The sequence below is a fragment of the Schistocerca serialis genome, chromosome 5, assembly GCF_023864345.2.
Source record: "Schistocerca serialis cubense isolate TAMUIC-IGC-003099 chromosome 5, iqSchSeri2.2, whole genome shotgun sequence".
Classification (NCBI taxonomy): Eukaryota; Metazoa; Arthropoda; class Insecta; order Orthoptera; family Acrididae; genus Schistocerca; species Schistocerca serialis.
The window spans coordinates 356,242,913-356,263,855 of NC_064642.1; the positions used below are offsets into that span (position 1 = coordinate 356,242,913).

Below are 20,943 nucleotides of genomic sequence, written 5' to 3' on the forward strand. Positions count from 1 at the left end.
GTGTCCGCTGTGCCGTGCGTGTGATCATTGCTTGTACAGCCCTCTCGCAGTGTCCGGAGCAAGTATGGTGGGTCTGATACACCGGTGTGAATGTGTTCTTTTTTCCATTTCCAGGAGTGTATTTTGTTGGATCCTGTCAAAGACTTTATAACAGTAACAAAAGAATAATGGGTTTACCGTTTGAAAGTAAAAACTAGGCACCAAAATTTTGTTTCATCTCCTTCCATTTACAGAGGAGAGGAAAGAGAAACCTTTGTGTAACTAATGGGTCTGTTGGTTATTCTGCACGTTATCTATCATCTTGATCCTCATGGCAGGCAAAACTCCTGGTGTACTAACATTTCTGCGTATCAGCTGCAACGGTAGTTTGGTAAATGGCTATTAGAAATAGATTTATTCTCTTAATTATATCTCTTAAATTCATATCTGAGATATTCATTTTAGGCTGTGTCTTTCTCCTCATCAGCATATAGGTGTTTCCATATTTGATCTATTCCATGTGGTTTTTATATTTCCAATTATTTAATTATCATATAAAAAATTCTATCTTTCCTCCACTTCTTCTTTCTTTGTTTGTAAAGTTTGATTTCTTTGTAGCAGTCTCCAGAATGCCTGGTTTCATTTGTTCTCATAATTTATCTGAGTTTTGTGACTCCAAAGTTCCCATCTCTGCCTTCTATATATATCGCTGTTGAGTTCTGTGTAAAATTTCGTATGCAGTTGTGAGGTGGTGTATTGTTTTTACTTCCTTGAGAGTTTAAGCTTATCGGATATCATCAACAGAAAATAATCAGACGGAAAATCTGCACCTGGATAAGTAAAACTCTTGATAGCAAATAAGCTAAAGGAGTATTTTCATGTTTAGAACGTATGAGGCAGTATGTAATGACAAGTATCTGGAATCTTGATAATACTGAAGAAGACACGTCTCCTCTCTTATCGTGACATTCTAGGCTAACGAACGTTTTGTACACTGACTGAAAGAGAGAGAGAGAGGGACAGAGAGAGAGAGAGAGAGAGAGAGAGAGAGAGAGTAGGAGAAATGCAGCAGCACCCAGGAGCAGAGGAGGAAGCCAAATGAAGCTTCACCGGTTGAGAGGTTATGTGATGTTATTTCAGTGAGTGCAAATTCGAATTAAATTCCCACTTATCACTACGACGTTGCATCTGCTCTGTCCTGGATTCACTTACTGATTCGGTTGGGTACGGTGTCATAAAACGGATGTATTATCTCCTGAGCAAGCTGCCCAGCAAAAGTTGTAACTGGTCCTTAATATCCTGGATACTGGCGCTGCGACGGATTTGACGCCCGAGCTGCTCACACTTATATCAGGCACAGATTTGTGGATCTTGCTGTCCATGGAAGAACCTCAACGTCACACAGACATTTTATAGAGACACGTGCCGCGTGTGGATGAGCATCGTCCAGCTGAAAAACGGCACGACGATAACATCGCGTCACAGGTAACTCATGTGGACGCAGGATGCCCGTGACTTATTGATGTAATGTCAGCGTTCTCTCAATCAGTACTAGCTGTGACCTCAAGCCAAACCTGTTGGCTGTCCACACCTTGACGCCTCATCAAAACATTGGATGCTTTAGATACCACGCTCGCGGAGGGTAGTCATCAAGGGTTACGCAGAAATTCGATTCATTGCTGCACACAACGCATCAGCAATCCATGAACCACTCAAATGGACCCGTTTGAGTTCTGGCGTTAACGCCAGCCTACGCATACACATAGCAATTCCCTGCTCCAGTTGCAGCTAGACTTCGATCCATAGTATGTGATAGGACAGAATTTTGCAGTGAGTCCATTACTTGCTCTTGGATGAAAGGAGCAGATGTGAAGGCACCACGATGAGCTTGGTACACAATAAGGCGAGGCCCCTTATGGTGTTCAGCCGAGGTCGAGCGAAACCTTGACGACGAGCATGCATGCGCCCACGTTCCCATTCAGTTCAACATCGGACCACTTCACATCCCCTTTCAAACTCTCTCATGTGCTGACAATGCTGCCTCGAACGAATGGTCCTTCACAGCGATCACTGAATCCCTGGCGATGTTCATCCCCGTTTTCAAGAAGGGATGTCGAACAGATGTGCAGAACTATAGACCTATATTTCTAACGTCGATCAGTTGTAGAATTTTGGAACACATATGATGTTCGAGTATAATGATGACTTTTATGGAGACTAGAAATCTACTCTGTAGGAATCAGCATGGGTTTCGAAAAAGACGATCGTGTGAAACCCAGCTCGCGCTATTCGTCCACGAGACTCAGAGGGCCATAGACACGGGTTCCCAGGTAGATGCCGTATTTCTTGACTTCCGCAAGGCGTTCGATGCAGTTCCCCACAGTCGTTTAATGAACAGAGTAAGAGCATATGGACTATCAGACCAATTGTGTGATTGGATTGAAGAGTTCCTAGATAACAGAACGCAGCATGTCATTCTCAATGGAGAGAAGTCTACCAAAGTAAGACTGATTTCAGGTGTGCCACAGGGGAGTGTCGTAGGACCGCTGCTATTCACAATATATATAAATGACCTTGTGGATGACATCGGAAGTTCACTGAGGCTTTTTGCGGATGATGCTGTAGTATATCGAAAGGTTGTAACAATGGAAAATTGTACTGAAATGCAGGAGGATCTGCAACGAATGGACGCATGGTGCAGGGAATGGCAATTGAATCTCAATGTAGACAAGTGTAATGTGCTGCGAATACATAGAAAGAAAGATCCTTTATCATTTAGCTACAATATAGCAGGTCAGCAACTGGAAGCAGTTAATTCCATAAACTATCTGGGAGCAGACATTAGGAGTGATTTAAAATGAAATGATCATATAAAGTGATCGTCGGTAAAGCAGATGCCAGACTGAGATTCATTGGAAAGGAAATGCAATCCGAAAACAATGGATGTAGGTTACAGTACACTTGTTCGCCCTGTGCTTGAATATTGCTCACCAGTGTGGGATCCGTAGCAGATAGGGTTGATAGAAGAGATAGAGAAGATCCAACGGAGAACAGCGCGTTTCGTTACAGGATCGTTTAGTAATCGCGAAAGTGTTACGGAGATGATAGATAAGCTCCAGTGGAACACACCGAGCGAGGTGGCGCAGTGGTTAGCACACTGGACTCGCATTCGGGAGGACGACGGTTCAATCCCGTCTCCGGCCATCCTGATTTAGGTTTTCCGTGATTTCCCTAAATCGTTTCAGGCAAATGCCGGGATGGTTCCTTTGAAAGGGCACGGCCGATTTCCTTCCCAATCCTTCCCTAACCCGAGCTTGCGCTCCGTCTCTAATGACCTCGTTGTCGACGGGACGTTAAACACTAACCACCACCACCACCACCAGTGGAACACTCTGCAGGAGAGACGCTCAGTAGCTCGGAACGGGCTTTTGTTGAAGTTTCGAGAAGTATATCTCGCGAAGAGACCATGAGGATAAAATCAGAGAGATTAGAGCCCACACAGAGGCATACCGACAATCTTCCTTTCCACGAACAATATGAGACTGGAATAGAAGGGAGAACCGATAGAAGTATTCAAACTACCCTCCGCCACACACCGTCAGGTGGCTTGCGGAGTATGGATGTAGATGTAGATCTACTCTATCAGGACTGGTAACAACACTGATGCATTATGGTGGTCGTCATACCTCTCATAGAAAACTGCAACTCTAATTAATACATACCCATCGATGGTTTGTACACTACCGGCATTTAAAATTGCTACACCACGAAGATGACGTGCTACAGACGCGAAATTTAACCGACAGGAAGAAGATGCTGTGATATGCAAATGATTAGATTTCAGTGAATTCACACAAAGTTGGCGCCGGTGGCGACACCTACAACGTCCTGACATGAGAAAAGTTTCCAACCGATTTCTCATACACAAACAGCAGATGACCGGCGTTGCCTGGTGAAACGTTGTTGTGATGCCTTGTGTAAGGGGGAGAAATGCGTACCAATACGTTTCTGACTTTGATAAAGGTCGGATCGGAGCCTATCGCGATTGCGGTTTATCGTATCGCGACATTGCTGCTCGGGTTGGTCTAGATCCAATGACTGTTGGCAGGATATGGAATCGGTGGGTTACGGAGGGTGATACGGAACGCCGTGCTGGATCCCAACGGCTTCGTATCACTAGCAGTCGAGATGACAGGCATCTTATTCGCATGGCTGTAACGGATCGTGCAGCCACGTCTCGATCCCTGAGTCAACAGATGGGGACGTTTGCAAGACAACAACCATCTGCACGAACAGTTCGATGACGTTTGCAGCAGCATGGACTATCAGCTCGGAGACCATGGCTGCCGTTAACCTTGACGCTGCATGACAGACAGGAGCGCCTGCGATGGTGTACTCAACGACGAACCTGGGTGCACGAATGGCAAAACGTCATTTTTTCGGATGAATCCCGGTTCTGTTTACATCATCATGATGGTCGCATCCGTGTTGGGCGACATCGCGGTGAACGCACATTGGAAGCGTGTATTCGTTATCGCCATACTGGCGTATCACCCGGCGTCATGGTATGGGGTGCCATTGGTTACACGTCAGAGTCACCTCTTGCTCGCACTGACGGCGCTTTGAACAGTGGACGTTACATTTCAGATGTGTTACGATCCGTGACTCTACCCTTCATTCGATACCTGCGAAACCCTACTTTTCAGCAGAATACTGCACGAGCGCATGTTGCAGGTCCTGTATGAGCCTCTCTGGATACAGAAAATGTTCGACTGCTGCCCTGGCCAGCACATTCTCCAGATCTCTCATCAATTTAAAACGTCTGGTCAATAGTGGCTCGTCACAATACGCCAGTCACTACTCTTGATGAACTGTGGTATCGTGTTGAAGCTGCATGGGCAACTGTACCTGTCCACGCCATCCAAGCTCTGTTTGACTCAATGCCCAGGCGTATCAAGGCCGTTATTACGGCCAGATGGTTGTTTGGGTACTGATTTCTCAGGATTTATGCACCAAATTGCGTGAAAATGTAATCACGTGTCAGTTCTAGTATAATATATTTGTCCAATGAATACCCGTTTATCATCTGCATTTCCTCTTGACGTAGCAATTTTAATGGCCGGTAGTGTATGTCTACGAAGTTACGTTGAGATACGACCGTGACTTCTGGGTGTTTCACTTTTTTTGTCAGCCTGTGCATATTCATGTCTGCCATTTTTCGCTAACAAAACTCATGGGACAGCGATATGCGCATATACAAATGGTGGTAGTATCACGTACACAGGGTATAAAATGGCAGTGCATTGGCGAAGCTTTAATTTGTACTCAGTTGATTCATGTAAAAAGGTTTCCGACTTGATTATGGTCGCACAGATTTTTATGTGGGTTGGTAGTTGGAGACAGAAGCATGGTACATTCCATTTCGAAAATCATTAGGGAATTCAATATTCCGAGATCCATAATGTCAAGAGTGTGCTGAGAATCTCAAATTTCAGGCATTACCTTTCAACACGGACAACGCAGTGGCCGAGGGCCTTCTTTTAAGGACCGAGAGCAGCGGCGATTGCGTAGAGTTGTCAGTACTAATAGACAAGCAACAATGCGTGAAATAACCACAGAAATCAATGTCGGAATGTATCCGTTAGGACAGTGCAGCGAACTTTGAAGTTAATGGGCTATGGCAGGAGACGACGGACGCGAGTGCCTTTGCTAACAGCGACTGGAAAACCGTGGCCTGGCCAGATGAGTCCCAATTTCAGTTGGTAAGAACTAATGGTAGGGTTCGAGTGTAGCGCAGACCCCACGAAGCCGTGGACGTAAGCTGTCAACGAGGCACTGTGCAAGCAGATGGAGGCTTCATAATGGTGTGGGCTGTGTTTACATGGAACGGATGGGGTCCTCTGTTGCAACTGAACCGATCATTGACTGGCTATGTTTGGCTATTTGACGACGATTTGCAGCCATTCACGGTTTATGTCATCGGACCCAGACTGTTCGCGATTGGTTTGAGGAACATTCTGGACAGTTAGAACGATTGGTTTAGCCACCCAGATAGCACGATATGGATACAATCGAACATTTATGGAACCTAATCGAGAGGTCAGTGAGTGCGTAAAATCCTGCACCGGAAATACTTTTGTAATTATGGACGGCTATAGAACCAGGATGACTCAATATGTCTGCAGAGGATTTCCAACGACTTGTTGAATTCATGCCACGTCCAGTTGCTGCACTACACACGAAAAAAGGAGTCCGATACGACATTAACAGATATTTCATCATTTTTGTCATCTCAGTGCATTGTTAGCAATAAACTGACACGCGACTATGTTAAAGATTAATTTGGTCGCAGTTTTTAGTATTTAATACATCCGTGAAATGAATCAACATTGATCGCTCCCATTTCCATTTGGTGCATAAACTTGTAACAATTTCAATTTTTATGACTTCTCTATTTTGTTTTATATTGGTTTCTGTAGTAGAGCTTGGGATAATAATATATTCTGACAGACTTCAAGCCATCATGTCTTTGTAAACCTCTGTCAGTGGTAGCATTAGTCGACGCTGAATAGAGCTGTTAGTTTTGAGAAGGTGGTGTGCAGCATGCTTACGTATGGGCCCTTTATGTCGAGCTTTCCGGTAGGTAACCTAAGTCGAATTGGAGGCTTGGGGCTCCTCCTTTGCCGTATATTATTGTCCACGCCGAAATGTTTAAAGATGGTGCAAACTGTAAACTGATTGCAGTATTAACAAAGGATATTGTGGCACAGATAGAATTTTATTTATTGCATTTAATAACAAATACGGATACGCCACTACGTGGATAAGCTTATGAAAGATTTAGTAGACTTCATACATTTATTAAAGCGATCACGTTTAAGGATTTGCATTCAGTAGAGGAAGCGTCCATTTCCATGTCCTTCCCACACTTAGCCCTGTCGGCGGGCACCTGACGTGGCTGATTACAGGCCGTAGTTGGTATGATGGATCTCGCGCGAATATCTGCTCTGCCAGAAACACGATCAATTTTGCTTGTCATTGTCCACTATAATCTCAGCTATTAAGAATAATTTACCAATATAATATCCTATAGTGGAACAAATAAACGGGCAAAAACCTCTAAGTGATGAAGTGAAATCTAAAACTTATTCCTGTGATTCGATCGCTATTACATTTCCCAACAGTATGTCCCTGTGTTACGCAATCGCGGGACTCAATGGCATGCGCCGTAACAGTTTTCTCAAGGAAGTCGGAAGGTGCAAGAGCGTCGCAAGTTCCCCGTATCCAGCTGCTGCCGTGTGTCCTCATATCTTTGATACCTAGAACTCACGCTTAAGATATCGCTTCCGCTGTCTGTATTCTGCTTTCGTCCATGTCTTCTTATTAGCCATTGACCACTGTCCTATAACAGCTCGTTACAGCCGGTAGTTAGTGAAATTACTTTGTTGGTACGTTACATACTTGCTTTTACTTGTTGTGCAGTCCTTGAGAATGGCAGACAGCGTTTTTCAGTGTTTTTGCAGCTTGACATAATGGTTTTCTTTCATATCGTTGGACAGCATGTGTCAGGAGGAATGTTTCAATATGACAAGTATGCTCTCTGCTACAAGAGCAACTACACACTTCCGCCAGCTTACACAAGAACGAGGCTGGACGCTTGTGACGTAACGCCACTGCTCTCGGGTGTTGATTCTAAACTTGCAACTCATTAAACCGGTTCACAGTGAGACCTTTGCCAGGATCTCTCCAACAGCACTGTGCTTAGCCGTTTGTTCGCCAAACTATCTTCAGTGACTATTCTTTAGAATATATCTTCGGGTTGTTATAAAAATATACTTATCAGAACTAAAGCTGAGAATTCCATACTAGCTTTTATTAACGTCAGACAAAGTCCTATCGCCGGCCGGAGCGGCCGAGCGGTTCTAGGTGCTGCAATCTGGAACCCCGCGACCGCTACGATCGCAGGTTCGAATCCTGCCTCGGACACGGATGTGTGTGATGTCTTTAGGTTAGTTAGGTTTACGTAGTTCTAAGTTCTAGGGGACTGATGACCTCAGATGTTAAGTCCCATAGTGCTCAGAGCCATTTGAACCATTTGTTATAAAAATTATTGATAAACAAGTCTTTCTCAGCCATTTCGAGAACACTGAACACTATAAAATCTCAAATATGCATGAAATGCTCACTAGCAATTACACACCGCACTGCATTAGAGTATTACGTAATATGAGTCGCTTTTGCTGGAAAATTTTGTGTTTTAAATTTATAATGTTGAGTGGTGACACACCATGTTGGAACTTTGACTTCAGGTAGCAAGGAGACAACTAGGACATTGTCAAAGGTGAATAGTTCCTAAAACTGAATTGCAGCCGCTTCGAGAACGCTAGCGACTTCCTTAAAGATTCAAGCTACTGAGGAAATGAGTATTTTAATTTAGTGATGTGAGTGAATCTTTATTGTGAAACAAGCACTGACGCAGAGGTCCACACCCGAGGTCAAACAATATTTTCAAATTAGTTTGTTATTCACCGAAATAGGTAGCGACACAGTTTTCGTTAGTGATACTGCGCAATGTCCAGGAAACAGGAGATGTTTTTGCTTTATAAGTCTCTCAGATACAAGTGTTAGATAAAAACATGGAAACACCATAAACTCAACACATTACCATGCCTAGCGCGGTTAAGGAAAATCGTTGGCATTCAAAACAGATTCCACTCGTCTCAGAATGGATAAATACGGATCCTATATGGTTTTCAAGGTAATCTTACAGCATTCTTCCTGTAAAACAGTGGCAAGTTCAGGGAACGAGGTGGTTAGGGATCACGTACACTTTTCTCCAAAGTAGCTAGGATAGATGCGGTAGTTCATCCTCGTGCTAACAAGACCAGCCCTGGACGGTACGAGATGTGTGAACAGGGGCCTGTCGTCTTGGAACACAGCATCAGCTTTGGGAAACTAAGATTGTACTATGGGATGGGCCTGATCAGCCAAAATGGTCAAAAATGTTCAAATGTGTGTGAATCCTAAGGGACCAAACTGCTGAGGTCATCGGTCCCTAGACTTACACACTACTTAAACTAACTTATGCTAAGAACAACACACACACTCATGCCCGAGGGAGGACTCGAACCTCCGGAGGGAGGAGCCGCGCAATCCGTGACACGGCGCCTCAAACCGCGCAGCTACTTCGCGCGGTGAGATGGTCACATACTCATTGGCAGTAATGTGACCTTGCGGAGTAACCACAGGGCCCATCGATTGCCACGACATGGCTGCCCAAATCACCACCGAACCCTCGCCATGTTTCACTCTTCGGACTTAAACTCGACTACAAATTGGAAACAGTGTGAAACAGGATTCATCCGACCTTCTTCCATTGCTCCACAGTCCAGGTTTTATGGCTTCGACGCCAAGTTTGCCTGTTACGGGCATTTGGATCACTGATGAGTGGTTTTGGAACCCCAGCTCGCGTGTAATTACCTGCCCAGGGAGCTCCCTTCGTGTTGTTTGGGTGCTGATAGGATTCGCTGGTGCGATATTAAGCTCTGCAGTGACGTTTGCAGCTGTCGTCTTCTTATTTTTTGTCACAATCCTCCTCAATGACCACTCAACACGCACTTTCGTCCGTGTTGTGAGTTCGCGGGTGATGTTTTTCTGCTTCCCCTGTGTGCAGTATAAATCTCCGGTAGGGTGCCTCTCGAAACATCAAACATTTCACCTATCTTGGTTACTGGAGGACCCACCATACGAGGAACAATACTTAGCCCGCGCACTACTTCACTTAACTCCGACGTATTGCAGTCACAACTACACAGAACACTGTTCTCACGATGACTGACACTTGCAACGTTTTGAGGACATTCCACAGGTGCCGTCCGTGGTCAAATTCAGCAGCACAACCTGTAGGCTTGGCCATTTATGTTCAAGCAGGCGTTTCTGGCGTTGTTCGCATATTTTTGTTCAGCCCTTGTATTATATACATGTGTTCCAAACTATTGTGTTTATAATCACTTGTCTTTTCAGTTCAGAAGTGAGCAAAATGCCTAAACAATATTTTTAATAATAGTAACAACTATTTTATGCTATGTCACTTACGGAAACATTATCAGTTGTTTGCAGTTATTGCTCTCCAATAGAAAAATAGTAGAACACTCGTGTTGTTTTGGTGCTGATAGGATTCGCTGGTGCGATATTAAGCTCTGCAGTGAAGTTTGCAGCTGTCGTCTTCTTATTTTTTGTCACAATCCTCCTCAATGACCACTCAACACGCACTTTCGTCCGTGTTGTGACTTCGCGGGTGGTGTTTTTCTGCTTCCCCTGTGTGCAGTATAAATCTTCGGTAGGGTGCCTCTCGAAACATCAAACATTTCACCTATCTTGGTTACTGGAGGACCCACCATACGAGGAACAATACTTAGCCCGCGCACTACTTCACTTAACTCCGACGTAGTGCAGTCACAACTACACAGAACACTGTTCTCACGATGACTGACACTTGCAACGTTTTGAGGACATTCCACAGGTGCCGTCCGTGGTCAAATTCAGCAGCACAACCTGTAGGCTTGGCCATTTATGTTCAAGCAGGCGTTTCTGGCGTTGTTCGCATATTTTTGTCCAACCCTTGTATTATGTACATGTGTTCCAAACTATTGTGTTTATAATCACTTGTCTTTTCAGTTCAGAAGTGAGCAAAATGCCTAAGCAATATTTTTAATAATAGTAACAACTATTTTATGCTATGTCACTTACGGAAACATTATCAGTTGTTTGCAGTTATTGCTCTCCAATAGAAAAATAGTAGAAAGTCAGAAGGCTGATTTTGAATAGCTCTCCACACCAGCCACGTGCAACGCTCTTCGCCTCTGAATTACTGCAACCTACATCCATTTGCAGCTGCTTCCTGTAGTCAAGATTCAGTGTCCCTCTACAATTTTTTACCGCCATGTTTCTCTCCATTAGCAAAGTAACTGTTCTTACATATTTCAGGGTTTGTCTTATCAACTGATTCCTGCTTTTTGTCAAGACATTCCGTACAGCTTTCTTCCTTGTCAATCAATTATTCATTCTACACATCTAATCATGACAATTCTTCTCTATCAGCACATTTTAAAATCTTCGATCCTCTTCTTGTCTGTACTGTTTATAGAGCACGTTTTTCTTCCATATAACGCTAATTCTTAAATTTACATTCCTTATTAACTCATATCCGTTTTTCAGAAAACCATTTCTGACTATTGTCTGTCTACGATGAAGTAAAACTATGTTGGAGAGGAAATGCACAGTGAGAAGTTTAATACGCTGCCATGGCTCTTTATCTAATTAGAATATACAAGTTTAATAGCCGGCCGGTGTGGCCGAGCGGTTCTAGGCGCGTCAGTCTGGAACCGCGTGACCGCTACGGTCGCAGGTTCGAATCCTGCCTCGGGCATGGATGTGTGTGATGTCCTTAGGTTAGTTAGGTTTAAGTAGTTCTAAGTTCTAGGGGACTGATGACCTCAGATGTTAAGTCCCATAGTGCTCAGAGCCATTTGAACCATTTTTGAAGTTTAGTAATAAGTTTTCTGCTTTCACGCTGGTGCAAATAATTTGTCAGTTATTTTTGTTAACTCTCAAATAATTTTTGTTATAATGCGTACGTTTCTCACGTGCGTTGTCTGTATTAGGAGGCATAGTTGGTAGGAGAAAGTTAGTAAAAAATCTAACGACTGTCAGTGGTAAAGACGAAAAACCGGGTAAAAAAACGTAGAAGCTGTAACGAATAAGATACGTCGTAAGAATACAACTGCTGATGTATCACTTCCCCAGCATGAACATCTGAACTAGATACACAGTAAGTCTATGTAGGGCATACAGACATATCTTTCGCCTACCAGGCTTGAAATTCGGCAAATGATTGAGCCACAAGTTACCTGAAGTCTGATTCACATCGTTGATCGATGTGGAAGGGATACTCTAATTGATGGGAAATCGAGGAGGTAACGTCAGCAGGAGGGAAAAGTGACTACGAAATTAATAACAACAAAGTATATACAGTACTAAGAGTTTATCCGAAATGAAATACACTACACTACACTAAGGTGTCTTGAGATGAAATGCCAAGTCTAAAAGTAGAGACGATCACAGTCTATGATTTTTCTCCCAACTCAGAGCAAAATTCTAAGTCTTTCTGTTCAATAGATTGTAGCAGGTAAACATTTAAGTTCCTGGAAGACGTTGCAATCGGAACAGTCTACGCTTCCCAAATTCTGCGTAAAAAGTGACAATAACTGATCTTAAGACAACTCTGTCCGATGGTTTTGATTCCATACTCACAGACTCTGTTTTCCCTGTGGAGGGAGAAGGATTTTTTCGATGGGCAGTTGATGACATCTGTGACGTTTTCTCACCTAGTCCCATCTTTTCTGTTTTTCTGAAAAGTGCTGCTTCACTGATTTTAACTATCGTTTATTGTATGATTTATGCTCTGGCTTCCGACCAGTGTAAGCTGTAAATCATAAGCTGTTTTGACAGTTCTCTGTCCACAGTGACAATATATTCCCTTATTTTATGTTTGAGTAGTTGACCTTCAACTGTCATGACAGAGAGTACATATACCCGTTGTAATAGGAATCTATTTGTGTCCTTTATGTTTTGACAGCTGGTTCCCAACAATCGTAACATGAAACAAGTGTGCCCACTTCTGTAAGCATTTAGTTCTCTGTTTTATGTTTGACAAGTGTTCTTCAAGCGCGAGAACACAGCACAGTCACAGCAAACTATATGAGAGCTCTTCTTATTAATAATACTCTGAGTTTCTTTCGTTTACTGCAGACATTATGGCTGACGCTGCACTTAAAGCGCCAGTTTTGCCTCACCAATTCTGCGTTTCTGGCAAGTTTTTAGATTTGGCTTTCTTATTCGTATATACGTCAATGATGTTTATAGGATAATGGACATTCCACAGGACTTCTCTGTGTATATAGAGCGATGCCTTTTGTAATTTTGATGGCAGTGATGGATTCAGTTTGGACTACGCCCAGGTCATTATCAGCCACATAAAAACTGTTACGTAAAACGTATGAAAATTTGGAAGTAGTGGAGCAAATCATTCTAGAAGCTTCCAAAGCGGTAATCTGTTCTCATAACAGAAGGAAGGAAGGAAGATTACACTCTAACGTCCCGTCGACATTGAGGTCATTAGATACGGAACTCAAACTCCGATTGTCGTAAGGATGGGAAAGCAAATCGGCCGTGCCCCTGCGAAGGAACCATCCTGACATTTGTCTGCAGAGATTTGGGGAAATAATGGAAAATCTAAATCAGCATGGCCGGACGCAGACTTGAACCGTCTTCCTCCGGAACGGCTTAACCATGCTCTCGAAATTTATGAACTTTTGGAGATGAATCGCTTCAAACTTACATTGTTACTGAACATCCCGGGACTTATTTCAAGTAAATTAGCTATCCGCATGTCCACTTATAACCACTTGTAGCCTGCTTGAATCTTCTGAAGAATCCAATACGCACAAAAACTGCTCAAAGGGACAACGTCTACTGGAGATTCACAGTAAACAGGTCGGAGGAAATCCTGAGCATCGTTCATTAAGATAATCGATGAAAGGACTAGCTTAAGTAGCGCAGTTCAGGTGACAAAGCATGAACAGTTATTCTGTTTGTCATTTATACCACGTTCTACGGAATCGCCGCTAAACTGGGAAACTTTTATAAGAGTTTAGGACAGCGGGAGAATTTTGCATGATGCAGTAGAAAGTACAAGGCTCAGTCGGTAGCCGAAAATGTCAACGGAAATACCGTGGTTCATGTTCACGGCAACCTGAAGGAATGGGTCCAATACATAGTAGGAAAGTACCAAAGAACCACCCCCAGTCTGAAATACAAACTACAAATTAAACGCATCATTGATCCGTTGGTGCATTTGATGTTTTCGCATCACTTAAAAAAGGAAAAAGTTAGGGAAAATAGCGACTCGGACCACAACATGCGCTTCCAGTCAGCTAGGACCACAATACGCGCTTCCAGTCAGCTACAGGCCACGTTGTGTGTTGTTTTGTCCATTGAGGGCGTGCAGATTTGTCTGCCGCTGTGAGCAATGACCTTCTGCGAGGAACTCGGCTGGAAATGTCCACTGGTTGCAGTTCCCTGCGCAATGCTCGCTCGGAAACTGGACTGAGACGGATCTGCAACCCCAGACAAGAACAGTCCGTACTGGGATTTAGACCGATTGTCACTGATAAGGTGTGACGCTCGACTGTAGTCCCTGTAGGTTAAGATCTTTTTACATCCGTTCTTGTGTCGTGCTTTACGACTGTGTGTGGTAAACCATTCCTTGTACACACACTAGACAGTCCGTAGTGGTACAGTAACAAGCGAGCTAACTTCATAACGTCCAAAACTGACAGCTTTTTTTCTGTCGTTCTGTCAAGTCTCCACATCGAGCCATCTTACTGCGCTGATTGCGCAAAACCGACTGGCACATACACACTATTTAACTGCCACGACTTTAGTCAGCGATGGAGAGTTCAAATGGTTCAAATGGCTCTGAGCACTATGGGACTTAACATCTATGGTCATCAGTCCCCTAAAACTTAGAACTACTTAAACCTAACTAACCTAAGGACATCACAAAACACCCAGTCATCACGATGGAGGGTCAAATGACCGCCAGGTACCAATTGTACAACATTTACAGCGTTCCAAAGTGACAAGAGCGCTCGTTTACGGCGGTGACTAGTATTTAATCCGCTCGACAGGGGTCATCCTCTGCAACTCTCTGATACGGTAGCTGTTTGCTAGGTCCAGAAACAAGCTCTCTGAGAACCCGCGACCTTTTACTATACATGCATAAGACCACGCTGACTGGAACACACTTCTGCTATTTTAAAGTTATCAGAGACAAAATACAGGAAATAGAAGATTATCCATAGCTTGTACGGAACTGCAGTTCTGAGAGTTTAAGGACATGACAGAGAGGCAGTAATTGAGAAGGAGTCAGGAATGGTTGTACCTTATGATCTGTACACTGAGCAAGCAGTAAAGGAAACGAAGGAGACGTCTGGAAAATGAAATTTCAGCGAAAGCAAATAAAAATTGTATACTTTTCCGATGACATTGCAATCCTATCAGACACGACAAAGGAATGGGAAGACCTGCAAAACGAAATGGACATTGTCTTGAAAACAGTTTATAAGAAGTAGGACGTTCCGAAGGTATGTTCGGTTACTGTTTCTGAACAGAAACTTTATCGCCGAAAACAAATACACCGTGGCATCATGAACTATTTTCGGCATAGTCGCCACCGACATTCAGATATTTCTCGTAGCGTGCAATCTGTTTGAACCAATCACTCTGGTACAATGCGCTGCACTGCGAGGCAAGAAATTGCACAGCCTGCTCCACTCAGTACCAGCTTGGAAGTGACGTCTCGAGAGTTCAGCTTTTAGTGCAGGGAACCAAATGAAAGTCCGGTTGGGCAATATCTGGACAGTAGGCCGGGTGATCCACACAGAATCAGATTCGTCGCTTCTGATGGGAGATACTGGATCTCCAGTCTGCAGCCCCAATCTCGCCAATCTTTCACCTGTGTTCCCTGCATTGAATGACTCACTCTCGGCACGTCACTTCCAAACGATCACTGTGGAGGAGCGGACTGTGCGGCGATTCTTTGCATCGCACGGGACCGAATTTTACCAGACTGGTTTCTTCAGACTCATTGCACGCTGTGACAAATGCCTCAATATCGGTGGCGAGTATGTCGAAAAATAGTGCAAGATGCCACACTATATCTGTTTTTGGCAATAAAGTTTCTGTTTGAGAAACAATGATGAAACCTTCTAAACGTTTCTCGTATGAATAAAACTAATGAATAATGGATGATACTCGAAGTAAATTATGTGATTCATATAAAATCAGACTGGGAAATAAGATATGAAAGTTAGTAGACAAGTTCTGTTATTTGGACTGCAGACTTAGTGCCGATGGCAGAAGGGAAGACGATATAAAATGCAGACTGGCAATAGCAGTACCCACAGCCATTTTGCATGAGATGTAGAAATCATTTCGTCATTCACCGCGAAAATAAGATGAGTTGCCCCCTCCCACCATTTCCCCCTTCTAATTCAGATCTATGGCAAGTTTTTGCTTATATGGACGTGAAACATGGACGCGCTGTTACATAAGAATTCTGGTAGTTAGAAGGGTACCTCGGAAAACCAATGGAAAGATACTGAACCGATCTGGGAGAGAAGATCTTTATAGGTATTTATGACACAACTTAATTTAACGAACGGATAAACTGATTGCAAATAGTCTGATGCATCAAAGAATAGTTAATATGGTTTTCATGGAAGAATGGGAAAGGGGGGGGGGGGATAAATAATGTTCAGACAGATCAAGGATCGACTACAGTCGAATCAATATAGAGCACGATAGTTATTCAGAGTTGAATGGGTTTCCACAGGGTAGACTAGCATGGAGAACTTTTCAAACTAGTCTTCGGATAAAAGAATATGACAATAAGTTCACTACTTGCAGCACGGCATATAAGGAAGACAACTGAGTCAGTCGTCGAAATATTAAAGTCAGTACGTAAAAATGTATTCAGCTCGACAGAAAAACCAAAAATATACGATTTGGGGAGAAGAGGAATTTGTGGCACAACTTGACTAGAAGAAGGGATCGGTTGGTAGGACATGTTCTGAGGCATCAAGGGATCACCAATTTAGTATCGGAGGCCAGCGTGGAGAGTAAAAATCGTAGAGGGAGACCAAGAGATTAATACACTAAGCAGATTCAGAAGGATGTAGGCTGCAGTACGTACTGGGAGATGAAGCAGCTTGCACAGGATAGAGTAGCATGGAGAGCTGCATCAAACCACTCTCAGGACTGAAGACGACAACAACAACAACAACTGACATGTCATTGTTTATTCCGGCACGCTAAAACAGTGCATGGTGGTTGACTAGAAACATGTGATACGAGACTGTCGGATGACCCTCTAGGAATGCCCAAGAATAAAAGTGGGTACCATTTTCTTATTATAAGCTTTGTTTTGATATAAAATTGTTCTTTAATCCACAATAAAATTGAACAGTAAATCATGGGATTACTTCAAAGCGATGGTTGAGCCACTCACTCTGATACACATTAAAACCTCCACCATGTTAATTTAGACAAGAGTTATAACAGGCCGGCCGGGGTGGCCGAGCGGTTCTAGGCGCTATAGTCTGGAACCGCGCGACCGCTACGGTCGCAGGTTCGAATCCTGCCTCGGGCATGGATGTGTGTGATGTCCTTAGGTTAGTTAGGCTTAAGTAGTTCTAAGTTCTAGGGGACTGATGACCTTAGAAGTTAAGTCCCATAGTGCTCAGAGCCATTTGAACCATTTTTTTAGTTATAACAACATACTATATTTTAGAACGAACACCGGAAATTGTCACAGCCTTCCTTCAACTAGAGCGGATGTCATTAGCTCTGATCGATGAGACTGAAGGAGAAAAATGGCTGTCGCTTTGCGGGAGGATCCACACCAGTATTCATCCCAGGAAAACTATGGCAATGTAAATCGTGGAGGAAGGAGGAAATTTTAAGGCGTATGACCAATAGTGAAGGGGTTCTGTTATCCCAGAATTAAGGTTTACACAAGACCAAGTGCGACGCCAGAATGAAACTGATACACGCAGTGAAAGCTTCCCTCAACCTAAGATTGCTACTGGCTTCAAATATTGAACGGTAACTGAGAAAACGCTACATTGATGGAAGTGAAAAGTGGGATGGCGAAAAACTAGAAAAAACGGAACTGAAAGCATTTGAAATGTGGTACAGCAGAAAAAATGTTAAACATTAAGTGGATAGACAAATTACGAAAGGTAGAAGTACCCGAATCAGTAGGCAAGTGAAGAAGTCTACGGAAATCATTTACGAGGGAAGACATATGATAATGCAATTTGTGCCAAAGAGTGTAGGAAAAGTTAACTTGGAAAGAATAGTAGAAACAGGAATACATGTAAGAGTAGACGAAGGTTAGAATATGTAAACCCAGTATCGCGGATGTAGGTTATGCAGTGACAAAAATAAGAAGAAGAAACAAGACAAGACGGACAGCTTAATCAAGCCATTCGAATGAGCGATGATCAAAAGAAACGAAAATTGGTAACCAACGACCACTAGACAACGATTTGCAGTGCCGCGTTACGGCGTCACTTTGCTTACAAGTCTCTATTCGTCTTGTATGTAACTTTGTCTTTACAAAAAATTTCCGGTTGTTGCTAATTTACAAATCTAAGTTGCCAGTAATGTTTTGTCAACTATAACAACCTCCAGAACAACAAAAAAGAAACTGATCAGTAGCGTCTACTCACTGTTGTTATCTCGTGTCTATCGTGTATCCAAAAGACAAATAGTACTGCCGCGCACGTTCAAGTATTGGGAACAGCCGCTGTGAGTGGTCGTCGGCATCGATTGGCTGACCTATTCTGAAGGGAGTGAATACATAAATACATCAAAGAGAGGTCGTCCGTGACGGACATATGAGCAGGACGTAGGGGAAAAAAATCTTCCTAAAAAACAGGACTACGTTCTCATATTTACGTTTCCACTGATTACAGACCCGTGTTCGGATTTTTAGTTAACCGTGTGAAACCTAGCTCTGTCTGTTTGTCTACGATACCTAGAAAGCAGTACATACTGACACCTAAGTGATGCCGAGTTGCTTGAATTCCCAAAGACGTTCGATACAGTCCTGCACTACCACATAATGAAAAGGTACAAGCACACGTAATACGAGACCAGTTACGTGACTGGATTCATGAGTTTCTAGCAAACGGAACATAGTCTGTCATTCTTTACGGAGAGGAACTTTCAGACGTAAAAGTAACTTCGGGCGTCCCCAAAGGGAATCTTTTAGGACCATTAGTTTCACAGTATTGTGCTACAGAAATGACCTAGTGGATGACGTCGGATGCTCGATAACAGTTTTAGCGGATCATGGTGTTGTACACAGAAAAATCGGAACACTTAAAAATTGTTGGGAATAGCAGAACGACGTGGAAAGGATCAACGCTTGCAGCTACGATTGGCAGTTGACGCTCAGCATAAACAAATGTAAGGCGACGTGCATAAATAATGAGAAAGATCCACTGTTTGTATGATTATACAATTGCCTACCGATCACTGGAAGCAGTCAAATACAGAAAATATTTAGGAGTAGGCGATCGGAATGACGGTGTGGTTTACCATTACAGTTTCGAAAGCCTACGTTCCTTGAAGAGTCAAAACCAATATACAGCTTCCACGTATAGCTCGCGAAAAGACCATGAAGGTAACCCTTCGCGACTGGAATAGGAGAAGAGGGTGGTGGTACAGATAGTAGCCTCCACCACACACCGTAAACTGGCATGGAAAGTACAGACGTAGATGTAGAACTGGAAGCCAGGCGGCCTTCAAAATGTTTGCACAACTGTACAAATCCAGTAGAAGTACCTGATTTAAATACGACCTCATTGGAACATTACGTAACGAGATATATACGCGCGCGCCCATACACTCACACTCATGCTCATTCACTCACCAATGCACACAAGCGAGCGTGCACACACACACGCATACGCCAACATATTTGCGCACGCGCCCTTTTCTCTCTCTCTCTCTCTCTCTCTCTCTCTCACACACACTCACACACACACACACACACACGCACACATGCGCGCGCGGACGCGTGCACACAGGGGCATAGTTCAAATGGCTCTGAGCACTATGGGACTTAACATCTATGGTCATCAATCCCCTAGAACTTAGAACTACTTAAACCTAACTAACCTAAGGACATCACACAACACCCAGTCATCACAGGGGCATGGGCGCGCAAATACGCGCTTGGGCGGATTCGCGAACTCACTCGAAAGTATGCACAAGCACCGATTCGCGCACTCACACAAGTATGCATGCACGCGAGCGCACGCCCACGCACGCGCACTCCCACACACGCTGCGCGCCCTCGCGAGTACTCGTACACACGCACACGAACGCTGTTGCGCGTGTACCAGGACACACATACACACACAAACACACACACACACACACACACAAATAAATGCTCACGCACACGCACGAACGTAAGGAACAGATATATTTACAGAGTTTGACTGTAAAGCAGATATAGGCGATGGCAGAAACACAATAGGGAACGCGCTACACAGCTAAACCGAAGGACAACGGCCAGAACGTTACGTAACTGGAAAGGCGGCGGCTTCAGTCGGCTGAGCTGGCGGCGCCTACCGCGGTGCTTCTAATGCGCGACTCATTGCGTGTGGGGGTCCTAGCAGGACGAACGACTGACAGAATTCGGCAAGAAGCTATAACACGATTGGCAAAAGACGCCACACGCGAAACATAAGAACAGGGGTCGCGCACAGTAACCTGAGACTGACCAGGCCCCCCCGCTGCTTGCCTCCCTTTCCAGCACTGCAGTACTCACGAGTCCTCCTCCAACGACAGCGACGCCCTCCGCTTGCTGCTCCTTCTGCTGCTGCTGCTGCTGCGTCATAGCTGCTGGTGCTTCCGCGGCCGGAGGGAAACTGCGGTCCTGCATAAGACGGCAGGTGGCGTCCCGCTGCCCTCGAGACTACGTTCGGTGGCTGCCGCCGCAGCAGCAGCGGTCGCGGGAACCCGGCCGCGCCCCTTCTCTCGCTCCAAGCTGGCCCGACCCGATAGGCAGCACGTACCAGTTACCCATGCCGAGGTTCGTTTCTGACCTTCACGCATGCTCTGCCAGCGCGTATGTCCAAAGTACTTGCAGAAGCAACTAAAAACGCATGCCAGTTTTAAAAGAACACAAAACCTCCAACACTGGCTATGTTTCATCTACATCTACATCTACATACATACTCCGCAATCCACCATACGGTGCGTGGCGGAGGGTACCTCGTACCACAACTAGCATCTTCTCTCCCTGTTCCACTCCCAACAGAA

The 20,943-nt window shown here is 44.2% G+C and overlaps 1 protein-coding gene across 1 annotated transcript in view; it reads right to left on the reverse strand.

The window, feature by feature from the left end:
• The window catches only part of LOC126482344 (kynurenine 3-monooxygenase-like), a 182,800-nt gene extending 162,182 nt beyond the window's left edge, over positions 1-20,618 (reverse strand). Inside the window, exon 1 of the mRNA XM_050106425.1 lies at positions 20,450-20,618. Within this exon, the coding sequence (XP_049962382.1) occupies positions 20,450-20,563 (114 nt within the window). The 5' untranslated portion in view covers positions 20,564-20,618. The remainder of the gene's footprint in view (positions 1-20,449) is intronic.
• Between the last annotated feature and the right edge of the window lie 325 nt (positions 20,619-20,943).